The 22,744-nt window shown below is 36.9% G+C and overlaps 1 protein-coding gene across 1 annotated transcript; it reads right to left on the reverse strand.

The window, feature by feature from the left end:
• Positions 1 to 986: 986 nt before the first annotated feature.
• LOC148083154 (Y+L amino acid transporter 2) lies at positions 987 to 19,718 on the reverse strand. Its single transcript, XM_087786288.1, has 11 exons — positions 19,186 to 19,718; positions 17,365 to 17,540; positions 17,138 to 17,280; positions 14,394 to 14,519; positions 11,761 to 11,905; positions 10,880 to 11,003; positions 9,544 to 9,647; positions 9,377 to 9,473; positions 9,149 to 9,298; positions 5,729 to 5,912; positions 987 to 2,077 (listed from the first exon to the last, which is right to left on the reverse strand). The coding sequence occupies exons 1-11, from the start codon at positions 19,306 to 19,308 to the stop codon at positions 1,983 to 1,985; spliced, it is 1,467 nt and encodes a 488-aa protein (XP_087642414.1). The 5' UTR covers positions 19,309 to 19,718; the 3' UTR covers positions 987 to 1,982.
• Positions 19,719 to 22,744: the final 3,026 nt, after the last annotated feature.

A 22,744-nucleotide genomic window follows, 5' to 3' on the forward strand; every position in this document is an offset into this window, starting at 1 on the left:
CGTTCATCTGTAGAAAACCATGTCTTTATTTAAACGAGGAAACACAAGACACAAGATTTCTGAACACACTCATACTTTTGGCTTGTTTATATCAAGTAATAATATCAAATAATATCAAGTAATAATATCAAATAATATCAAGTAATAATATCAAGTAATAATATCGTTATACAAGACATTACATGACAAATGAACATATTTTTCATTGAAATACAAATGAAATGATAACTTTTCTTCTTTGATCCTTTTAATCTATTCATCTCTACTTTGAAGTTTTATAAAGTCTTATGAAAATTGTTTGATTATAATTGAAAATTGTTGATTATAGTTGAAAATTGTTTGATTATAGTTGAAAATTGTTGATTATAGTTGAAAATTGTTTGATTATAGTTGAAAATGGTTTGATTATAGTTGAAAATTGTTGGATTATAGTTGAAAATTGTTGGATTATAGTTGAAAATTGTTGCATTATAGTTGAAAATTGTTGCATTATAGTTGAAAATTGTTTGATTAAAGTTGAAAATTGTTTGATTATAGTTGAAAATTGTTTGATTATAGTTGAAAATTGTTTGATTATAGTTGAAAATTGTTGATTATAGTTGAAAATTGTTTGATTATAGTTGAAAATTGTTTGATTGTTGAAAATTGTTTGATTATAGTTGAAAATTGTTTGATTATAGTTTGATTATAGTTGAAAATTGTTTGATTGTTGAAAATTGTTGGATTATAGTTGAAAATTGTTGGATTATAGTTGAAAATTGTTTGATTATAGTTGAAAATTGTTGGATTATAGTTGAAAATTGTTTGATTATAGTTGAAAATTGTTGGATTATAGTTGAAAATTGTTGGATTATAGTTGAAAATTGTTGGATTACAGTTGAAAACATGTGTAAACTTCAGCTAAAAAACAAAACTACGATCATGTGTACGAAGTATAAACAAAGTAACTTCCAACGACTCGTTCATCTGTAGAAAACCATGTCTTTATTTAAACGAGGAAACACAAAACACAAGATTTCTGAACACACTCATACTTTTGGCTTGTTTGTGTTCAAAGTTAAATAAATTAAATTGTACAAACAAAGTACACAAACATGAACAGCAACATCTATAAAGCTGGTGATGAGAGAAGAAGAAGAAGAACCCGAGGTCGAGGGTCGACTGGAATAGTTTCGACTCCCTCGAACTGAGACACCGTGACCTTGAACACAACCGGTGCCAAAGTGTATTTAAAATTACTCACAAGGTCACTTTCTATGAAAAAAAAAAACCTGGTAACGTTTAGATCCGTGACCTCTTGAAGTAACAAACACGTTAAAAACATGGTTCACATCAGCAGCTGCTTGAACACGTACAAATACAAACGGTTATAGAACAAGAATCTCAATAAGGCGCGTTTAGATCAACTTGGTCCACGAAAACCACACGACGCTGGTTACATTTGACACCTAGAGTGTATAAAAATATAGATATATTTACGCCACTCACGCTAACACACACACACACACACGTGACCCACACACACACCCATTAAGACTTTGGTGACGACACAAGTTCAGGTTCTAAAGGCAACGTTCCGTCAAAGACGCGACACTTTCATGGACCTCCTGCGGTGAAAGACCTTCTGTAAAAAAATGATCATCAGAGGGTCCATGAAGATGCAGCAAAATCCTGAGGTTTGGAGAAAAAAAAATCTAACACATTCTACAGCTGAAACATTTGGCAGTAATGAGTAGGACCCGCCACCGGAGGGCGCTACACGTGTGGCGTCACAGTTCACATTGAACGAACCTGAAGGTTTGAAAAGAATCCTTGTGATTGTATTCAAGTGAAGAAGACGTGTGCGGTTTTTAAACAATAGTGACTTTGTGTTTCTGAGGTTCACCTGTGGCTGTGAAGGAGCGACTTCACTTCTTCACATCCACCTCTTTATCTTGTCCTTCATGTTGTTGTTGTTGTTGTGCGGACGCTTCACTCCGTCTTCACTCCAGCTTGTCCGGGTCGATGTTGTCCAGGTCGATGTCGGGCGACGCCACACAACACATGCACAGTTTCTGGGTGTACGCAGAGATCCTGTCTGGAAACACCATAAGAAAATAAAAACATTACACTTTACAATGAACTGTTATTTCGGCCTCTTTTAGACAATATTTTAATTTCCGCTTCAAAAATCTTAAAACCCACATGTAGAGTTTAAAGATGCAGCTTTGAAATGTTGACGTTATGATTGAAAAATTCTAACTAGAGTAAAGGAAACAAGTTAAAAAAAATGACGCTTTACAATTAACTTTTTTCTCCTTTAGACAATCAACATTTAAAGGTTTTTGAAGCAGAACATTTTGTCGTTATTTTTTTTTTTACTATTTACCTAAACTGATGATCTACAAACCGATATACATTTATTAAATTATCAAGTTACTGTATCAATTTTTTATTTATCGCTTCAAATCATATTTTATTTTTTATCGCAGTTTTTTTTATTTCAATAAAGTGTGTGTCAAAATAAAATAATTTGAATATATTGCATCGTGAGCTGAATATATCGTATCGTGAGCTGAATATATCGTATCGTAAGCTGAAAATATCGCATCGTGAGCTGAATATATCACATCGTGAGCTGAATATATCGTATCGTGAGCTGAATATATCGTATCGTGAGCTGAATATATCGTATCGTGAGCTGAATATATCGTATCGTAAGCTGAAAATATCGCATCGTGAGCTGAATATATCACATCGTGAGCTGAATATATCGTATCGTAAGCTGAAAATATCGCATCGTGAGCTGAATATATCGTATCGTGAGCTGAATATATCGTATCGTAAGCTGAATATATCGCATCGTGAGCTGAATATATCGCATCGTGAGCTGAATATATCGTATCGTGATCTGAATATATCGTATCGTGATCTGAATATATCGTATCGTGAACTGAATATATCGTATCGTGAGCTGAATATATCGTATCGTGAGCTGAATATATCGTATCGTGATCTGAATATATCGTATCGTGAGCTGAATATATCGTATCGTGAGCTGAATATATCGTATCGTGAGCTGAATATATCGTATCGTGAGCTGAATATATCGTATCGAGAGCTGAATATATCGTATCGAGAGCTGAATATATCGCATCGAGAGCTGAATATATCGTATCGAGAGCTGAATATATCGTATCGTGATCTGAATATATCGTATCGTGATCTGAATATATCGTATCGTGATCTGAATATATCGTATCGTGATCTGAATATATCGCATCGAGAGCTGAATATATCGTATCGTGATCTGAATATATCGTATCGTGAGCTGAATATATCGTATCGTGAGCTGAATATATCGTATCGAGAGCTGAATATATCGCATCGAGAGCTGAATATATCGCATCGAGAGCTGAATATATCGTATCGAGAGCTGAATATATCGTATCCTGAGCTGAATATATCGTATCGTGATATGAATATATCGTATCATGATCTGAATATATCGTATCGTGAGCTGAATATATCGTATCGTGAGCTGAATATATCGTATCGAGAGCTGAATATATCGCATCGAGAGCTGAATATATCGTATCGTGATCTGAATATATCGTATCGTGATCTGAATATATCGTATCGTGATCTGAATATATCGTATTGTGAACTGAATATATCGTATCGTGAGCTGAATATATCGTATCGTGATATGAATATATCGTATCGTGAGCTGAATATATCATATCGTGAGCTGAATATATCGTATCGAGAGCTGAATATATCGCATCGAGAGCTGAAAATATCGTATCGTGAGCTGAATATATCGTATCGTGATCTGAATATATCGTATCGTGATCTGAATATATCGCATCGAGAGCTGAATATATCGTATCGTGATCTGAATATATCGTATCGTGAGCTGAATATATCGTATCGTGAGCTGAATATATCGTATCGAGAGCTGAATATATCGCATCGAGAGCTGAATATATCGCATCGAGAGCTGAATATATCGTATCGAGAGCTGAATATATCGTATCGTGAGCTGAATATATCGTATCGTGAGCTGAATATATCGTATCGTGATCTGAATATATCGTATCGTGATCTGAATATATCGTATCGTGAGCTGAATATATCGTATCGAGAGCTGAATATATCGCATCGAGAGCTGAATATATCGTATCGTGATCTGAATATATCGTATCGTGATCTGAATATATCGCATCGTGATCTGAATATATCGTATTGTGAACTGAATATATCGTATCGTGAGCTGAATATATCGTATCGTGAACTGAATATATCGTATCGTGATCTGAATATATCGTATCGTGATCTGAATATATCGTATCGTGAACTGAATATATCGTATCGTGATCTGAATATATCGTATCGTCAGCTGAATATATCGTATCGTCAGCTGAATATATCGTATCGTTAACTAAATAAATCGTATCGTGAACTGAATATATCGTATCGTGAGCTGAATATATCGTATCGTGATATGAATATATCGTATCGTGAGCTGAATATATCATATCGTGAGCTGAATATATCGTATCGAGAGCTGAATATATCGCATCGAGAGCTGAAAATATCGTATCGTGAGCTGAATATATCGTATCGTGAGCTGAATATATCGCATCGAGAGCTGAATATATCGTATCGTGAGCTGAATATATCGTATCGAGAGCTGAATATATCGTATCGTGATCTGAATATATCGTATCGTGATCTGAATATATCGCATCGTGATCTGAATATATCGTATTGTGAACTGAATATATCGTATCGTGAGCTGAATATATCGTATCGTGAACTGAATATATCGCATCGTGATCTGAATATATCGTATCGTGATCTGAATATATCGTATCGTGAACTGAATATATCGTATCGTGATCTGAATATATCGTATCGTGATCTGAATATATCGTATCGTCAGCTGAATATATCGTATCGTTAACTAAATAAATCGTATCGTGAACTGAATATATCGTATCGTGAACTGAATATATCGTATCGTGATATGAATATATCGTATTGTGAGCTGAATATATCGTATCGTGAGCCGAATATATCGTATCGTGAGCTGAATATATCGTATCGTGATATGAATATATCGTATCGTGATCTGAATATATCGTATCGTGAGCTGAATATATCGTATCGTGATATGAATATATCGTATCGTGAACTGAATATATCGTATCGTGAGCTGAATATATCGCATCGTGATATGAATATATCGTATCGTGATATGAATATATCGTATCGTGAACTGAATATATCGTATCGTGAACTGAATATATCGTATCGTGATATGAATATATCGTATCGTGAACTGAATATATCGTATCGTGAACTGAATATATCGTAAATATATCGTATCGTGGCAGCAGTCAATGTCAATAAGAGGAAGAAATCCTGCAAGATCCCAGCGTTGACTGAGGACGAGAGGATACAGTAGCTTTTGATGAGTAATGTAGTTGCGAGAACGAAACGATCAACAACATGCGACTAAATCAACGTCTCGTAAAATGTTTTAGAAAAGTTTTTCAAGTGTATCGACATAAGATTCCATCGTGAGATCAGAGCCTGAAGAACTACAACATACAACGTACAACATACGAGCAGAAGTACTACATTCAATACTTATATTGTAACAGATATTCATAACGAGACTGTGGTTTAAAAAGGATAATTAAATTAAATTAAACCCGTAAATAAAGAAGTCGTGACTCACTGAGGACTTTGCGCAGGACGGCCGGCCTGGAGCTCGGGGGCAGGTGGATGCAGATGTAGTACACCGGGGCGCCAGAGAGGGCGACACCGATGCCCACCAGGGTGTTGATGGTGTCGCTGTAGAGAGGGACCACCACCAGGAAGACGGTGCACAGGCAGAAGACCACGGGGAAGAAGAGGGAGAGCTGTGGAGGACACATGGTTGAAGAACAAGATCGTGTTTCAAGGTCGCAGTAAAACATGCGAAGGAACCCTTGTTTAGCTGAACTTTATGTGTTTTACCTCAAACTACAAGAAAAAGGTCAAGTTGACGAGTAAACATGAAGTTCAAACGTTTCTTCACGAGTCCAACCTTCAACTCTGTAGCTTCGTTTTCTTCGGATCGAGGCGATCAATGCGTTGATCGACGAGGAAGTGTGTGTTGATCACATGATCAATCAAGGGATATTGATTGGTCTATTTTTATGACTATGGGACAAGACGGTCACATGACACGTGACTCATTGAAAGACGAGTCCAGAGAAAGATTTCATTGGACCAACGATGTGTCAATCAAAACAGCTGATTTGGTGGAAGATGGTTGGAAAAATCACGGAGGCACGAAAAACAGGAAAATAATCATGAAAAAAAACGTAAAATTTAAAATGAAAAACAGGAAAATAAGCAGGAACGACTTATTTAAAAAATATTATGAAAGGGCATGAAAAAGGAAAAATTATCACAAAAAAAATAGAAAAAAATAAATAAAATATGAATAACAGAATAATTATTACAAAAAAGAAGGAAATAGCATGAATAAAAAAAGATGTATAGTATAAAAACTTAAATAGGAAGAAATATATAAATAATAATAATAATAATAATAATAAAACAAAAAGGATAAAAAAATGAAAACTATCATAAATAAATCATAACGAAAACCATTAAAAAGTGAAAAAGTGAAAAATTAGGAATAAAACAGAATAATAATGATTACGAAAAACTGAAAAAAAAGGAGGAAATAAAAATGAATCTGATAATATAAGTTAATAAATTGATGATGTCATGAACTAGTCGTAAAGATGCTACCTTGACGGGTCGGTGCTTCAATGAGCTCGTGATGATGTCATGAACTAGTTGTAAAGATACTTCAGAGACGGAGCTACCTTGACGTGTCGGTGCTTCAATGAGATCGTGATGATGTCCTGAACTAGTCGTAAAGATACTTCAGTGACAGAGCTACCTTGACGTGTCGGTGCTTCAATGAGATCGTGATGATGTCATGAACTAGTCGTAAAGATACTTCAGTGATGGAGATACCTTGACGTGTCGGTGCTTCAATGAGATCGTGATGATTTCATGAACTAGTCGTAAAGATACTTCAGAGACGGAGCTACCTTGACGGGTCGGTGCTTCAATGAGCTCGTGATGATGTCATGAACTAGTTGTAAAGATACTTCAGAGACGGAGCTACCTTGACGTGTCGGTGCTTCAATGAGATCGTGATGATGTCCTGAACTAGTCGTAAAGATACTTCAGTGACAGAGCTACCTTGACGTGTCGGTGCTTCAATGAGATCGTGATGATGTCATGAACTAGTCGTAAAGATACTTCAGTGATGGAGATACCTTGACGTGTCGGTGCTTCAATGAGATCGTGATGATTTCATGAACTAGTCGTAAAGATACTTCAGAGACGGAGCTACCTTGACGGGTCGGTGCTTCAATAAGATCGTGATGATGTCATGAACTAGTCGTAAAGATACTTCAGTGACGAGGCTACCTTGACGGGTCGGTGCTTTGATGAGATCGTGATGATGTCATGAACTAGTCGTAAAGATACTTCAGTGACGGAGCTACCTTGACGTGTCGGTGCTTCAATGAGATCGTGATGATGTCATGAACTAGTCGTAAAGATACTCCAGTGACGGAGCTACCTTGACGGGTCGGTGCTTCAATGAGATCGTGAAGATGTCATGAACTAGTCGTAAAGATACTTCAGCTCGTGATGATGTCATGAACTAGTCGTAAAGATACTTCAGTGACGGAGCTACCTTGACGGGTCGGTGCTTCAATGAGATCGTGATGATGTCATGAACTAGTCGTAAAGATACTTCAGTGACGGAGCTACCTTGACGTGTCGGTGCTTCAATGAGATCGTGATGATGTCATGAACTAGTCGTAAAGATACTTCAGTGACGGAGCTACCTTGACGGGTCGGTGCTTCAATAAGATCGTGATGATGTCATGAACTAGTCGTAAAGATACTTCAGTGACGAGGCTACCTTGACGGGTCGGTGCTTCGATGAGATCGTGATGATGTCATGAACTAGTCGTAAAGATACTTCAGTGACGGAGCTACCTTGACGTGTCGGTGCTTCAATGAGATCGTGATGATGTCATGAACTAGTCGTAAAGATACTTCAGTGACGGAGCTACCTTGACAGGTCGGTGCTTCAATGAGATCGTGATGATGCCATGAACTAGTCGTAAAGATACTCCAGTGACGGAGCTACCTTGACGGGTCGGTGCTTCAATGAGATCGTGAAGATGTCATGAACTAGTCGTAAAGATACTTCAGCTCGTGATGATGTCATGAACTAGTCGTAAAGATACTTCAGTGACGGAGCTACCTTGACGGGTCGGTGCTTCAATGAGATCGTGATGATGTCACGAACTAGTCGTAAAGATACTTCAGTGACGGAGCTACCTTGACGGGTCGGTGCTTCAATGAGATCGTGATGATGTCATGAACTAGTCGTAAAGATACTTCAGTGACGGAGCTACCTTGACGGGTCGGTGCTTCAATAAGATCGTGATGATGTCATGAACTAGTCGTAAAGATACTTCAGTGACGAGGCTACCTTGACGGGTCGGTGCTTCGATGAGATCGTGATGATGTCATGAACTAGTCGTAAAGATACTTCAGTGACGGAGCTACCTTGACGTGTCGGTGCTTCAATGAGATCGTGATGATGTCATGAACTAGTCGTAAAGATACTTCAGTGACGGAGCTACCTTGACAGGTCGGTGCTTCAATGAGATCGTGATGATGTCATGAACTAGTCGTAAAGATACTCCAGTGACGGAGCTACCTTGACGGGTCGGTGCTTCAATGAGATCGTGAAGATGTCATGAACTAGTCGTAAAGATACTTCAGCTCGTGATGATGTCATGAACTAGTCGTAAAGATACTTCAGTGACGGAGCTACCTTGACGGGTCGGTGCTTCAATGAGATCGTGATGATGTCATGAACTAGTCGTAAAGATACTTCAGTGACGGAGCTACCTTGACGGGTCGGTGCTTCAATGAGATCGTGATGATGTCATGAACTAGTCGTAAAGATACTTCAGTGACGGAGCTACCTTGACGGGTCGGTGCTTCAATGAGATCGTGATGATGTCATGAACTAGTCGTAAAGATACTTCAGTGACGGAGCTACCTTGACGGGTCGGTGCAGGTCCGGAGCGGTGAAGCGAAGGTAGACGAGGCTGGCGATGGACATGCCGATGAAGAGCCAGTAGTTGAAGCTGAAGTAGTTGATCAACTGGAACACGTCCGGCACCGAGAGGTAGATGAGCGACATGACTCCCTGGAATAAAAAACAAACACAACAACGTAAAACACAACACACAGAAACAAACACAACACGACACGAAGAAACACCGACGTTGAACAGCAGGGCCGGGATGGGCGTGAAGCACTTGATGTGGATCATGCACAGCACGTTGGGGAGATGACCTTCTCTGGAGCCCACGAAGAACAACCTGCCGCACAAGAGAGCGTCAGGGTCAAGAGGTCAGGAGGTCTCCAGCCGAGCGCTCGTCCAGCACTGACCTGGAGGCGGCGATGATGGAGGAGTTGAGACCGCCGTAGCAGGAGATGGCCACGGACAGAGGGATCAGCCAGCGAGCCCAGCCCAGGACCATGTCGGCGAACGTCTGGACACACAGAAGGAGTGGTTTTCGTTTCTTGTCGTGAGAGGAACAATCATGAGACTCATCGTGACCTTGAATTAAAGCTCACTCAAGAGTTTTAGTTTCGGTCAAACTCTATACAAATTAATGACATAGAAAGAGGTTTTTTTTAATTGAAACATCAGATTAAAGTGAAAAATAAATATTGGAACAACGTTTTTTTTCTGAGCCAAAATAAAGATCTTTTCTAATCTTCTTCAAATAAATGTTTTTTTAATGTCAGTGGAGGAACTTGATTTAGAATTTTGTTAATTATTTTTTATTTTATTTATTTAAATAAATATAGCAATGATTTGTATTTTGAATATTTTTTAAATGCTTTGCTGTTCTTTTACCAATAGTTTAATATTACAATTCCAATAATTAAAAAATAGATTTATACATTTTTTTAAGTCGTCATTAAGCAACAGAACACCGAGCTACTCGATCGATCTTTGAACAGTCATGTGATCAGTCTGTGTGTCACATGATTGGTTGAATCAAGTAGAAATTATTGGATTAAATTATTCGAAAATCGAATTGAACCTTTTTAACTTTAAAATTTCGTTAATTTTAAATAAGAATATATATATATACATTCATTATTTCCTCTTCTACCACTCTTTCATCTGCTTCTTAAAATGAGTTGCTTTGCTTCTTTCAATTCAACATCTTTTTTCTCCTCTTTTTATTTCTCTTCTCTTCGTTTTTTTCTCCTGTATTCTCGTCCTTTTACATCCCTTTCTTCCCCCTCTTCTTCTCCCTGCTGTTCTATTACACATGTTCTTCCCTTTCTTCCTCTTCAATCATATTGTTCATCTGCCTGTTAATCTTCTTTCTCCTTTTCATCCTACCATTATTCTTCTTCTTCAGGAACCTTCACGCGACATCTGCGCCTAATGTTTCCGTCAATAATCGTCTGGTTAAAAACGTTTAAGTGGAATCGAAGTCAGTATCTGACGAGAGACGATGAGTCTAATCCTGGACTGGATCGTCTCCTCGTCACTAACCACTTCAAGCAGGATGACTTTCCTGTCATCCACTCTCACACTCACTCGTTCCCTGAACCCCAGCCCACCGGGGGCCACAGGAAGCAGGAACCGCGGCTCCTGCTCCGTCGAGCAGATGTTTCCAATTTGAGGCGGTGATCGGATTAAACATGCCTGCGCTCCAGGAGACGGGATCGGTTTTTGAGGAGGTTCTCCTGAAAGACTCACCACGGCGACGGCCTCGCTGCTCAGCACCAGGTCCACGTCCATGACCACGTAGTAGGCCACGTTGGTCAGGATGTAGATCACCGTGACGATGGGCATGGAGATGGCGATGGACAGAGGCAGGTTTCTACGAACGCAGCAGAGCAGAAACTGTGTCAACATGATATTATCATAGTACTTTTATGTTCTAATGAAGTGTGTAGAATTAAATATTATTTTCATTTACAATTAACATGCAAATATTCACGGCATTTCTTAATCTATGTGTGCATTTAAACGTGTAGCCACTAGATGGCAGCAGTCATTACATAAACCGCAGCTAATGGAACAATTAAATCCCATAAGATCCCGGCGATGACTGAGGACGAGAGGATACAGTGACTCCAGCAGATTTTAAAGCTGATGTTTGGACATATTTTTGTTTGAAAACAAATGAAAGCAATTACGACTGAGGACAAGAGGATACAGTGACTCTAGTAGCTTTTAAAGCTGATGTTTTGAAATATTTTCAGAATAAATAAACATATAAAAATACTTTGATATATACTGTATATATTTTTTTTACATGCAAATATTTTCAGCGTTTGTTTATTTTTGTGTTGCAATTAGACTTCCGCTAGATGGCAGCAGTCATAACATCCTGAAGAATGAACTCGAGTTCTGACGATGACTGAGGACGAGAGGATACAGTGACTCCAGCAGCTTTTTAAAGCTGATGTTTGGGTATATTTTGGTTTGAAAACAAATGAAAGTAGTTACGACTTCGTCAAGAGTCATGTGGTTTGTAAATACTACAACACCAGAATCAAGTACTGGACAATACTACACATATATACTTGTTACTACAGTATCACGATATATTGTAACATTGACCCTATAGTTACCTCTCTGGGTTCTTGATCTCCTCGGTGATGAAGTTGAGTGTGTCCCACCCGGAGTAGGAGTAGAGGGCGGAGTAGAGAGCCAGAGCCATGTCACCAGGGTTCAGTTTGGAGCCGCGGAAGGAATCTTGAAAGTTCTGATCCATACCTGCAGGGTAATAGAGTTTTATTTGAGTTTAATACAGTTGGAAATTGTTGGATCACAGTTGAAAATTGTTTGATTATAGTTGAAAATTGTTTGATTATAGTTGATTATAGTTGAAAATTGTTTGATTATAGTTGAAAATTGTTTGATTGTAGTTGAAAATTGTTTTATTATAGTTGAAAATTGTTTGTTTGTAGTTGAAAATTGTTTGATTATAGTTGAAAATTGTTTGATTATAGTTGAACTGTATTCACGGCTTCCTTCCTTCAGCTAAACATGAACAAGTCTGTGGTCTTGATGCAGAATCTTAGTTACTTTGTATCAGAAAAACATCTTCATCAACAGTTTGTCTCGTGATCCTCGTACAACAGACGAACACTTGATCTGTGGCTCATATATGCTTCATGACACTTTCCAGACCCTGTAAGCTCCTGTTTGATTTTATCTTCATTTTCCTCACTTATCTCACTGAATGTTTTCATCTCTCCCTCACAAGCGCTCCTGCTCTTCTCTCCTCTTCACGACGTGATTATCATTTCTTTCTTTCATTTCAAAGAGACGTGGAAATGAGCAGCGTTTTCATCTCCTGCTTCTCTTTGTCAGCATCTTCACAGCATCATTTCAAACATGTCTGCTTGTTCATTCATGTCTGCTTCATCAACTTGATTCATCACCTTTTTATCTCTTCTTTAAACAAGTTGAACTGAGACATGAGTCATTTCTCCTTTGATCCTTCTTTCCCTTTAGCGTCGTGTTCATTTGAATAACTTCCTCTTATCCTTAACTTCTTTCTACCAACTACATTCTTTTAGGCTGCAGTATTAGGTGGATAATAAAAAAAATCACTTTTCTGTTTCACTATAATCAAACAATTTTCAATTATAATCAAACAATTTTCAATTATAATCAAACAATTTTCAACTGAAATCAAACAATTTTCAACTATAATCAAACAATTTTCAATTATAATCAAACAATTTTCAACTGAAATCAAACAATTTTCAACTATAATCCAACAATTTTCAACTATAATCCAACAATTTTCAACTATAATCAAACAATTTTCAACTGAAATCCAACAATTTTCAACTATAATCAAACAATTTTCAACTATAATCAAACAATTTTCAACTATAATCAAACAATTTTCAACTGAAATCCAACAATTTTCAACTATAATCAAACAATTTTCAATTTAAATCAAATCGAACAATTTTCAACTATAATCAAACAATTTTCAATTTAAATCAAATCAAACAATTTTCAATTTAAATCAAATCAAACAATTTTCAATTTAAATCAAATCAAACAATTTTCAACTATAATCAAACAATTTTCAATTTAAATGAAATCAAACAATTTTCAACTATAATCAAACAATTTTCAACTATAATCAAACAATTTTCAATTTAAATCAAATCCAACAATTTTCAACTATAATCCAACTATTTTCAACTATAATCCAACAATTTTCAACTATAATCAAACAATTTTCCACTATAATCAAACAATTTTCAACTATAATCAAACAATTTTCAACTATAATCAAACAATTTTCAACTTTAATCAAACAATTTTCAACTATAATCAAACAATTTTCAACTATAATCAAACAATTTTCAACTATAATCAAACAATTTTCAATTTAAATCAAATCATTTTCAACTATAATACAACAATTTTCAACTTTAATCAAACAATTTTCAACTATAATCAAACAATTTTCAATTTAAATCAAACAATTTTCAACTATAATCAAACAATTTTCAACTATAATACAACAATTTTCAACTGTAATCAAACCATTTTCAACTATAATCAAACAATTTTCAACTGAAATCCAACAATTTTCAACTATAATCCAACAATTTTCAACTATAATCAAACAATTTTCAACTATAATCAAACAATTTTCAACTATAATCAAACAATTTTCAAATATAATCAAACAATTTTCAACTGAAATCCAACAATTTTCAACTATAATCAAACAATTTTCAACTATAATCAAACAATTTTCAACTATAATCAAACAATTTTCAACTATAATCAAACAATTTTCAATTTAAATCAAACAATTTTCAACTATAATCAAACTATTTTCTATTATAATCAAACAATTTTCAACAAGAATCAAACAATTTTCAACTATAATCAAACAATTTTCAATTTAAATCAAACAATTTTCAATTTAAATCAAACAATTTTCAACTATAATCAAACTATTTTCTATTATAATCCAACAATTTTCAACAAGAATCAAACAATTTTCAACTATAATCAAACAATTTTCAACAAGAATCAAACAATTTTCAACAAGAATCAAACAATTTTCAACTATAATCCAACAATTTTCAACAAGAATCAAACAATTTTCAACTATAATCCAACAATTTTCAACAAGAATCAAACAATTTTCATCTACTATAAATCTTTTAAGACTCATTTCAAGCATTCATACAGGATTAAGGTTGAACAGAGGAGATCCTACCTTGTCCCAGCTTGACCAGACCCACCACGATGATGACGATGAGGGCCAGGACTTTAGCGACGGTGGAGATGACCTGCAGAATGGCCCCCCACTTGACCTTCATGCAGTTCACAGCAGTCAGGAGTCCTGAGGAGAAGCACCGGACCTGGTTTAATCTCATTCAAGGAGTCAGTGTTCGCTCGTTCATCTCCTGCCGTCCATCTAATCTGTGATGTTTTCATCATTTCATTTCCACTTTAAATAAAAGCAACAACATTTACTTGAACTTGACAAACTAGCAAACAAAGGTACCACGACAAACAACCCTCTCAGTGACGGTGACCTGAACGGCTCCAGTGATGCTTGGTCGCCCAGCCAACCAAGGTGGACCGTGATATGGCGAGAGGACCACTGTAGTTTTTAATACGTGTATTAAAACGAACGGGTGTTCTATCCACAAGTACTTGTGTACTGTGCAGGTAATACTCATCCAGTACTAGATCATTATATTGACACAGTGTCGAACTCAAGGTCCAGTTACCACTGATTTGAAGCAGAGACTGGGAAAAAATATTGATATTGCGATATATTAGCACGTGCGATATGTATATGGATAACATGTGATCATTTATAATGTTTTATTGTATAAATCAAGCATTTCTTAAATACACACTTCGATCAATCAGTGTCTTGTTCTGTAAAGTCTTCAATTTGTACTTCTATGTCTCGTTGTTGTTTATGTCTCCGTCCGTCTGTGAACTGTGCGGCGCAGCTTGTTAGGCTCGGTTGCTATGGCGACGGAAGTAATACTAACTTGTGATCTAGTCAAACACTAGTGATCTAGTGAAGTAATACTAACTTATGATCTAGTCAAACACTAGTGATCCAGTCACTCGTCTCTTTCAACCTCCTTTGTTAAAGCAACATATTGTAAGAACTTTTCCCTCTGTCGCTAGAGCCCTCTGTTGCTAGATCCCTCTGTTGCTAGATCCCTCTGTTGCTAGATCCCTCTGGTGATAGACCTCTCTGGTGATAGATCCCTCTGTTGCTAGATCCCTCTGTTGCTAGATCCCTCTGTTGCTAGACCTCTCTGGTGATAGATCCCTCTGTTGCTAGATCCCTCTGTTGCTAGACCTCTCTGGTGATAGATCCCTCTGTTGCTAGATCCCTCTGTTGCTAGATCCCTCTGTTGCTAGAGCCCTCTGGTGATAGACCTCTCTGGTGATAGATCCCTCTGTTGCTAGATCCCTCTGTTGCTAGATCCCTCTGTTGCTAGATCCCTCTGTTGCTAGATCCCTCTGTTGCTAGATCCCTCTGTTGCTAGATCTCTCTGCTTGCTAGATCCCTCTGTTGCTAGATCCCTCTGTTGCTAGATCCCTCTGTTGCTAGATCCCTCTGGTGATAGACCTCTCTGGTGATAGATCCCTCTGTTGCTAGACCTCTCTGGTGATAGATCCCTCTGTTGCTAGACCTCTCTGGTGATAGATCCCTCTGTTGCTAGATCCCCCTGTTGCTAGATCCCTCTGTTGCTAGATCCCTCTGTTGCTAGATCCCTCTGTTGCTAGACCTCTCTGGTGATAGATCCCTCTGTTGCTAGATCTCTCTGCTTGCTAGCTCCTGTGTTCACGTAAGTTTGTCTCTGACTTTTGCATAATTCACTGAACGAGCATTTTTCTTGAGCTCATCCATGATTCTTTCTTGTTCAGCACCATGTACAAGACTGTGGAGAGTAGGTGTTCCTCGGAACAGAAAACCCCCAACACTATCTATCTATCATCCATCTATCATCGATCCATCCATCATTTATCAATATATCCTCCATCCATCCATCATCCATCCATCATTATATCATCCATCACCTATCAATCTATACTCCATCCATCCATCCATCCATCATTCTATCATCTATCCATCCTCCATCTATCAATCTAGCATCCATCAATCTATCATCCATCATATATCCATCCTTCATCTATCAATCCATCATCCATCAATCTATCATCTAGCATCCATCCATCCTCCATCTATCAATATATCATCCATCAATCTATCATCCATCCATCAATACATCATCCATCAATCAATATATCATCCATCAATCTATCATCCATCATCTAGCATCCATCATCTAGCATCCATCAATCTATCATCCATTATCTATCAATCTTTCATCCATCAATCTATCATCCATCAATCTATCATCCATCATCTATCAATCTTTCATCCATCAATCTATCATCCATCAATCTATCATCCATCAATCTATCATCCATCATCTATCAATATATCATCCATCAATCTATCAATCTATCATCCATCAATCTATCATCCATCATCTATCAATATATCATCTATCAATATATCATCCATCAATATATCATTCATCAATCTTTCATCCATCAATCTATCATCCATCAATCTATCATCCATCAATCTATCATCCATCATCTATCAATATATCATCCATCAATCTTTCATCCATCAATCTTTCATCCATCAATCTTTCATCCATCATCTATCAATATATCATCCATCAATATATCATCCATCAATCTATCATCCATCAATCTATCATCCATCATCTATCAATCTATCATCCATCAATATTTCATCCCTCCATCTATCATCTATCATCTTTCATCCATCATCTATCCATCTATCCATCTATCCATCTATCATCTATCATCCATCATCCATCCAATATTATGTTAAGGTAAAGGTGAGTCAATAACCAGACACCAGTACATCAGGACCTCCACACTCACCGATGATGGCTGCAGCGAGGAGGCGTACAGCAGCGTACGGGGCTGAGCAGGTGGGATAGAAGGGCTGGATCAAGTAGCTGGAGAAGGTCAGGGCGATGACGGCTTGAGACGCCGGCTCTACGATCAGCAGCGACGTCCACAACCTGTCGACGGATTAAACAAAACCAATAAACAATCCACTTCATTATTATCACGGAGTCATGTCCTCTCCCAGGATCCACGTCTACCGGATGAAGGCCAGGAAGCCGCCGAAAGACTCGAGGATGTAGGCGTAAGAGGCTCCAGACTTGCGGATGGTGGTCCCCAGCTCGGCGTAGCACAGGGCCCCGAAGATGGAGAAGACGCCGCCGATGGCCCAGATGATCAACGACAGGCCGAACGAGCCGGTGTACATGAGAACGCCCTGGAGACGACAACGATGATGAACGTCGCTGAAGAACTGAAGCAACGTTTAACTATAAACTGTAATTACCAGCAAAATAAAGCTGGTTCAGATCTTATCAACAGCCTTTGTGAGGTTTTACTTATTCATTGTAAAGAGACTTTCTGGACACATTCATATGATGCTTGATTCTGTCGGATCTTTCTCGTGCACGAGCCGAGCGCACGTTTGTCAGAGGCAGCATCAACGCCAGGAATGTGACCGAGCATCTCATTGAAGCTCAAGATATTCCTCCTCAGTCTCTGCACCACGTACTAGTCATTGTGTTTTTTCCTTCCAACACAACAGACAAATGTCTCTCAATTCATTAATCATTAAGGTAAGGTAAGGTAAAACTTTATTGATCCCTCAGGAATTCTTTTTTTCCAATAGCCACAGAAAATACAGCAATTTTTCATAAAAAATAAATCAAAAATAAAATAAGAAGAAGAACATAAAGAGAAAGAACAAGATGATACAATCTAAGTCTAAAGATAAAGACAAAGAACATAGGTCAAAGAAAAACAACAAAGACAAAGGATACAAAGACTAACATGGAACAGAACATCCAGATACTTTCACTCCACTCCTGCCCCCGAACTCAGAATTGTACAATTTAATAGCCCGAGGAATGAATGAGTCCCTGAGTCTATTTGTTTTGCACCTGGGAAGGAGCATTCATGCACTCATTCTGCTTCTCTGCTCATTACCTAAATAAAGAACATTCTGTATACATTTGTTATTATAAATTACAACTAGATCTAGTTCAGACATTAGTAAACTGACTGTTATACATATTTTAACATTTCAAAGAGACTTCATGGACACCCTGTATATGAACATCCATCCATCCATCCATCCATCCATCCATCCATAGAGAGAGACCCGAGAGACAATACAATTTAGTTTCTTTGTTTAAAAAATTAATACACTTAAAATTAAAAACAATAAACGAGCAAATGTGAATCAAGTTGCTTTCATAGGTTTGTAGAAAAAAAAAAATATATATATATATATATAAGGTTTGTCCACTTATAAAGAAAATCCTTTGTATTAAAAACAAATACAATAGAAATAAATACAAAAGAGCTCCCGACGTTATTAACATGTTTAAATAATAAACAAACTTAAATAAATAGAAATTAAATAAAAAGAGCATATTTAGTATTAAAAACGTATTTAAATAAATAGAAATGAAATTTTAAAAAAAGCATCTGTTGTATTAAAGAGAAACTTAACAAAATAGAAATTAAATACAAAAAAACGTTTCTGTATTTAAAGCAATATAAATTAAATTGAAGAGCCTCCGTTGTAAGAACACATTTAAATAATTACAAATATTTTTTTAACAAACTTATTGAAATAAAAAGAAATTATATTAAATAAAAAGAACATCCCTTGTATCAAAAACTAATTTTAAAATTACATAAATTAAAAAAAATTAAAAAGGATCCTTGTATCAAAAACTATTTTTAAAATTACATATTTTAAAAAGTAAAAAAGCTTCCCTTTTAATAAAAACAAATTAAATAAACTCAAATAAATCCCCTGCTCACACAGATGTTGTCATCATTATAACGATGATCACAAACTGCTGAGAAAAAAAAAAGAAAAAAAAAGAACTTACCTTCGGTGAGATGAAGATTCCAGACCCGATCATGTTGCCCACGATGAGACAGACTCCGTGCAGGAGCGAGATCTCCTGCTTCAGCCTCACGTCGTCCGTCTTGGACTCGACCTCCGCCCCCATGATGATGATGATGATCCACGGACGACTGACGGATGCTGGTGCAAGGAGGACCGGGGAGGATCGAGGAGGACTCAGGAGGACCGGGGAGGATCGAGGAGGACTGAGGAGGACCGGGGAGGACCGGGGAGGAGCAAGGAGGACCGAGGAGGACCGAGGAGGATCGAGGAGGATCGAGGAGGATCGAGGAGGACCGGGGAGGACCAAGGAGGATCGAGGAGGATCGAGGAGGATCGAGGAGGACTGAGGAGGACCGAGGAGGAGCGAGGAGGAGCGAGGAGGAGCGAGGAGGAGCGAGGAGGACCAAGGAGGACCGGGGGCGAGTGAGTGATGGGCGAGCGAGTGGGAGGAGCTGAGACGGGCGAGCAGATGCAGCTCAGGCGACGATTGTTGAAAACAGAGCAGCAGACATCGCTTCTGTAAACCACAACAAATCATCGTCACACACCAGCTGTCAATCAAACATGTTACACAAGCCTTCAATCCAAACTGCAGGGTTACACTGTTGACACAAGAGGTTGAACGCAAACACAACTTCTGTGCGTCACTGCAGACGCACAACTGCTATATTTTTAGCTGAATAAGACAAAAACAACATGTACCACAGGAATATTTCTGTAAGAAAATGATGTAAGAGACTTCATTTTAACAATTTTAATCGATATATAATGATTGAAATAGAAAAGTGTCGTTAGAATTTTACTTTAAACAATAATAGAGTGGGTCGCGAGCCTTCATGGTAGAACACAAATGAACTTATCGCGTGTACATCGTAAAATACAATTGGAAAGTTCAACAAGTTTCAGGATAAATGCAACAGTATGGAAGGTTTAGTGAACGGAGCCGTCGCTGTACAGTACAGTAAAGTACAGTGGATTAATGCGTCGCGTCGCGATGAGCCGTCGCCTCCATCGCACTAATGTTCGTCAGGAATGTGCTCTTTAGAGTTTACAGTCAACTACAGGTTTGGAATGTTGACCCCCCACATACACTTGAGGGTCACGGGTGAAGGTAAGTGGATTTGCTTCTCAACAGGGAGGAAAATAAATTGGTTCAGTTGGTCAATGAAGACGGTAAAAGTCACGAGGATTTTCTCCCACAACCTCGAAGAAACCCTCAGGAGAAAATCTGTGTCGAGATTATACATATTTCTATAAACCTCTATATATCGTAATACATCTCTTCATTTCAATATCTCTAGCTGTATCTATAGTATCAAAAGTATCTATAGAATCAAAAGTATCTATAGCATCGAAATTATCTATAGCATCTATAGTATCAAAGTAGCTATCGTATCCAAAGTATCTATAGTATCGTAAGTACCCATAGTATTGAAGGTATCTATAGCATCTAAAGTATTTTTAGTATCGAAAGTATCTATAGCATCTATAGTATCCAAACTAGCAATAGTATCCATAGCATCTATAGCGTCTAAAGTTTCTATAGTATCCAAAGCACTATAGCATTAATAGTATCCAAAGTAGCTATAGTATCCAAAGTATATATAGCATCTATAGTATCTATAGCATCTAAAGTATCTGCTATATAGTATCCAAGAGTATCGAAGGTATCTATAGCATCTAAAGTATCTATAGTATCTATAGTATCCAAAGCACTATAGCATTAACAGTATCCAAAGTAGCTATAGTATCTATAGTATCCAAAGTAGCTATAGTATCTATAGTATCCAAAGTATCTATAGCATCTATAGTATCCAAGGTATCTATAGTTTCGAAGTGTCTAGTATCGAAAGAGTCTATAGTATTGAAAGCGTCTATAGTGTCGAAAGTATCTATAGTTTCGAAGTATCAAAATTATCTAGTATCGAAAGTATTTATAGTATCTACAGTATCGAAAGCATCTATAGTTTCGAAGTATCGAAAGTATCTATAATATATATATCCATCCGTCCATCTACTGTATCATAATGTAGGGTTTAATTCTGTACTTATAAAAGTATTATTATTGGAAAGTGTTGAAACACTTTCATATAAATTAACGAAGGTATAAACTTGTACATCTGACACTTCAGGAACTAAAGAGTTGAGTTTCCGTGGCAGGAAAGTAGATTCAAAGATGATGATTTACTGAATTACAAATCAAGATAAGATTACTTTTCTAAACGTCAAGATCACAAGGAAGTAAAATATTAGTATTTTTAGCATTTACATATAATATGAAACAAAGTGTAGGAGGAAAATTTTTTTTTTTTTTTTTAATTTCCTCCATTATCCGACGAACGATATTCAACTAGCAGGTTAACAAAAGGGTGCTTAAGCGTTTTAAAGCCATGACTTTCTACTTACTTTATTTTCAAATGTAACCTTGCAACTGTCATTGTTATTCTTTAATTGTGATCATTGTGTTTTTGTGTCTCAGAAACAACTGAACTAGATGTACAACAGTGATGTGGAGACACAAGAAAAAGTCTTCAACCGTTAAAGATTAGGTTATTTAAGGGGAAAATGAAACGGTTTTCTTATCTTGGATTTTCAGTGTAAATTCTACAAGTCGACCAGCTGTGTTTACTGATATTTCATCTTCTGCCAAGTTCATGTATTACTGTGTATTTAAAGAACCCATGGTGTGTTTGTTCAATCTACGCTGCCAAGTTGTTCTTTACAAGACCTTTCTGATTATAGTGGTTTAGTACATAGTATCGAAAGTATTTATAGTATCTATAGTATCAAAAGTATCTATAGTTTCAAAGTTTCTATGGTATCTATAATAATGAAAGTATTTATAGTATCTATAGTATCGGAAGTGTCTATAGTTTCAAAGTATCTATAGTATCTATAATATTGAAAGTATTTATAGTATTTATTAGTATCGAAAGTATCTATAGTTTTTCAAATATCTACAGTAGAATCTACAGTATCAGGAGAGTCAGCAGGTTGATCAGGAGGATCAGGTTGAAGCTGGACACACAAGTGATAAGAGATCACTCTCAACACTGTCATCAGTGAGCAGAGAAGCATGAATGCTCCTCCCATGAAGCAACACTAATATACTCAGTGACTCATTCATTCCTCGGGCTATTAAATAGTTTAATTCTGAGTTTGGCGGCAGGAGTATCAATAGTATCGAAAGTATCTACAGTATCTATTGTAACGAAAGTATTTATAGTATCTATAGTTTCGAAGTATTGAAAGTATCTATAGTAACGAAAGTATTTATAGTATCTATAGTTTCGAAGTATCGAAAGTATCTAGTATCATTAGTATTAAAAGCATCTATAGTATCTATATATCTATATATATAGATATATAGTATATATATAGTATAATGTGTATTTAAACAACTGTGTGCGTTTGTTCAATCTACAATAACTTACAAACACTTTTAAAGTGTAGAAAATATTAGGAAGGTTATGACAGTTTGAAAGATCACAAATATTATTGACAGACGATTGGAAAGTTGTTTTAATAAACCATAACTT

Source organism: Callionymus lyra, chromosome 3, assembly GCF_982586985.1.
Source record: "Callionymus lyra chromosome 3, fCalLyr1.hap1.1, whole genome shotgun sequence".
Classification (NCBI taxonomy): Eukaryota; Metazoa; Chordata; class Actinopteri; order Syngnathiformes; family Callionymidae; genus Callionymus; species Callionymus lyra.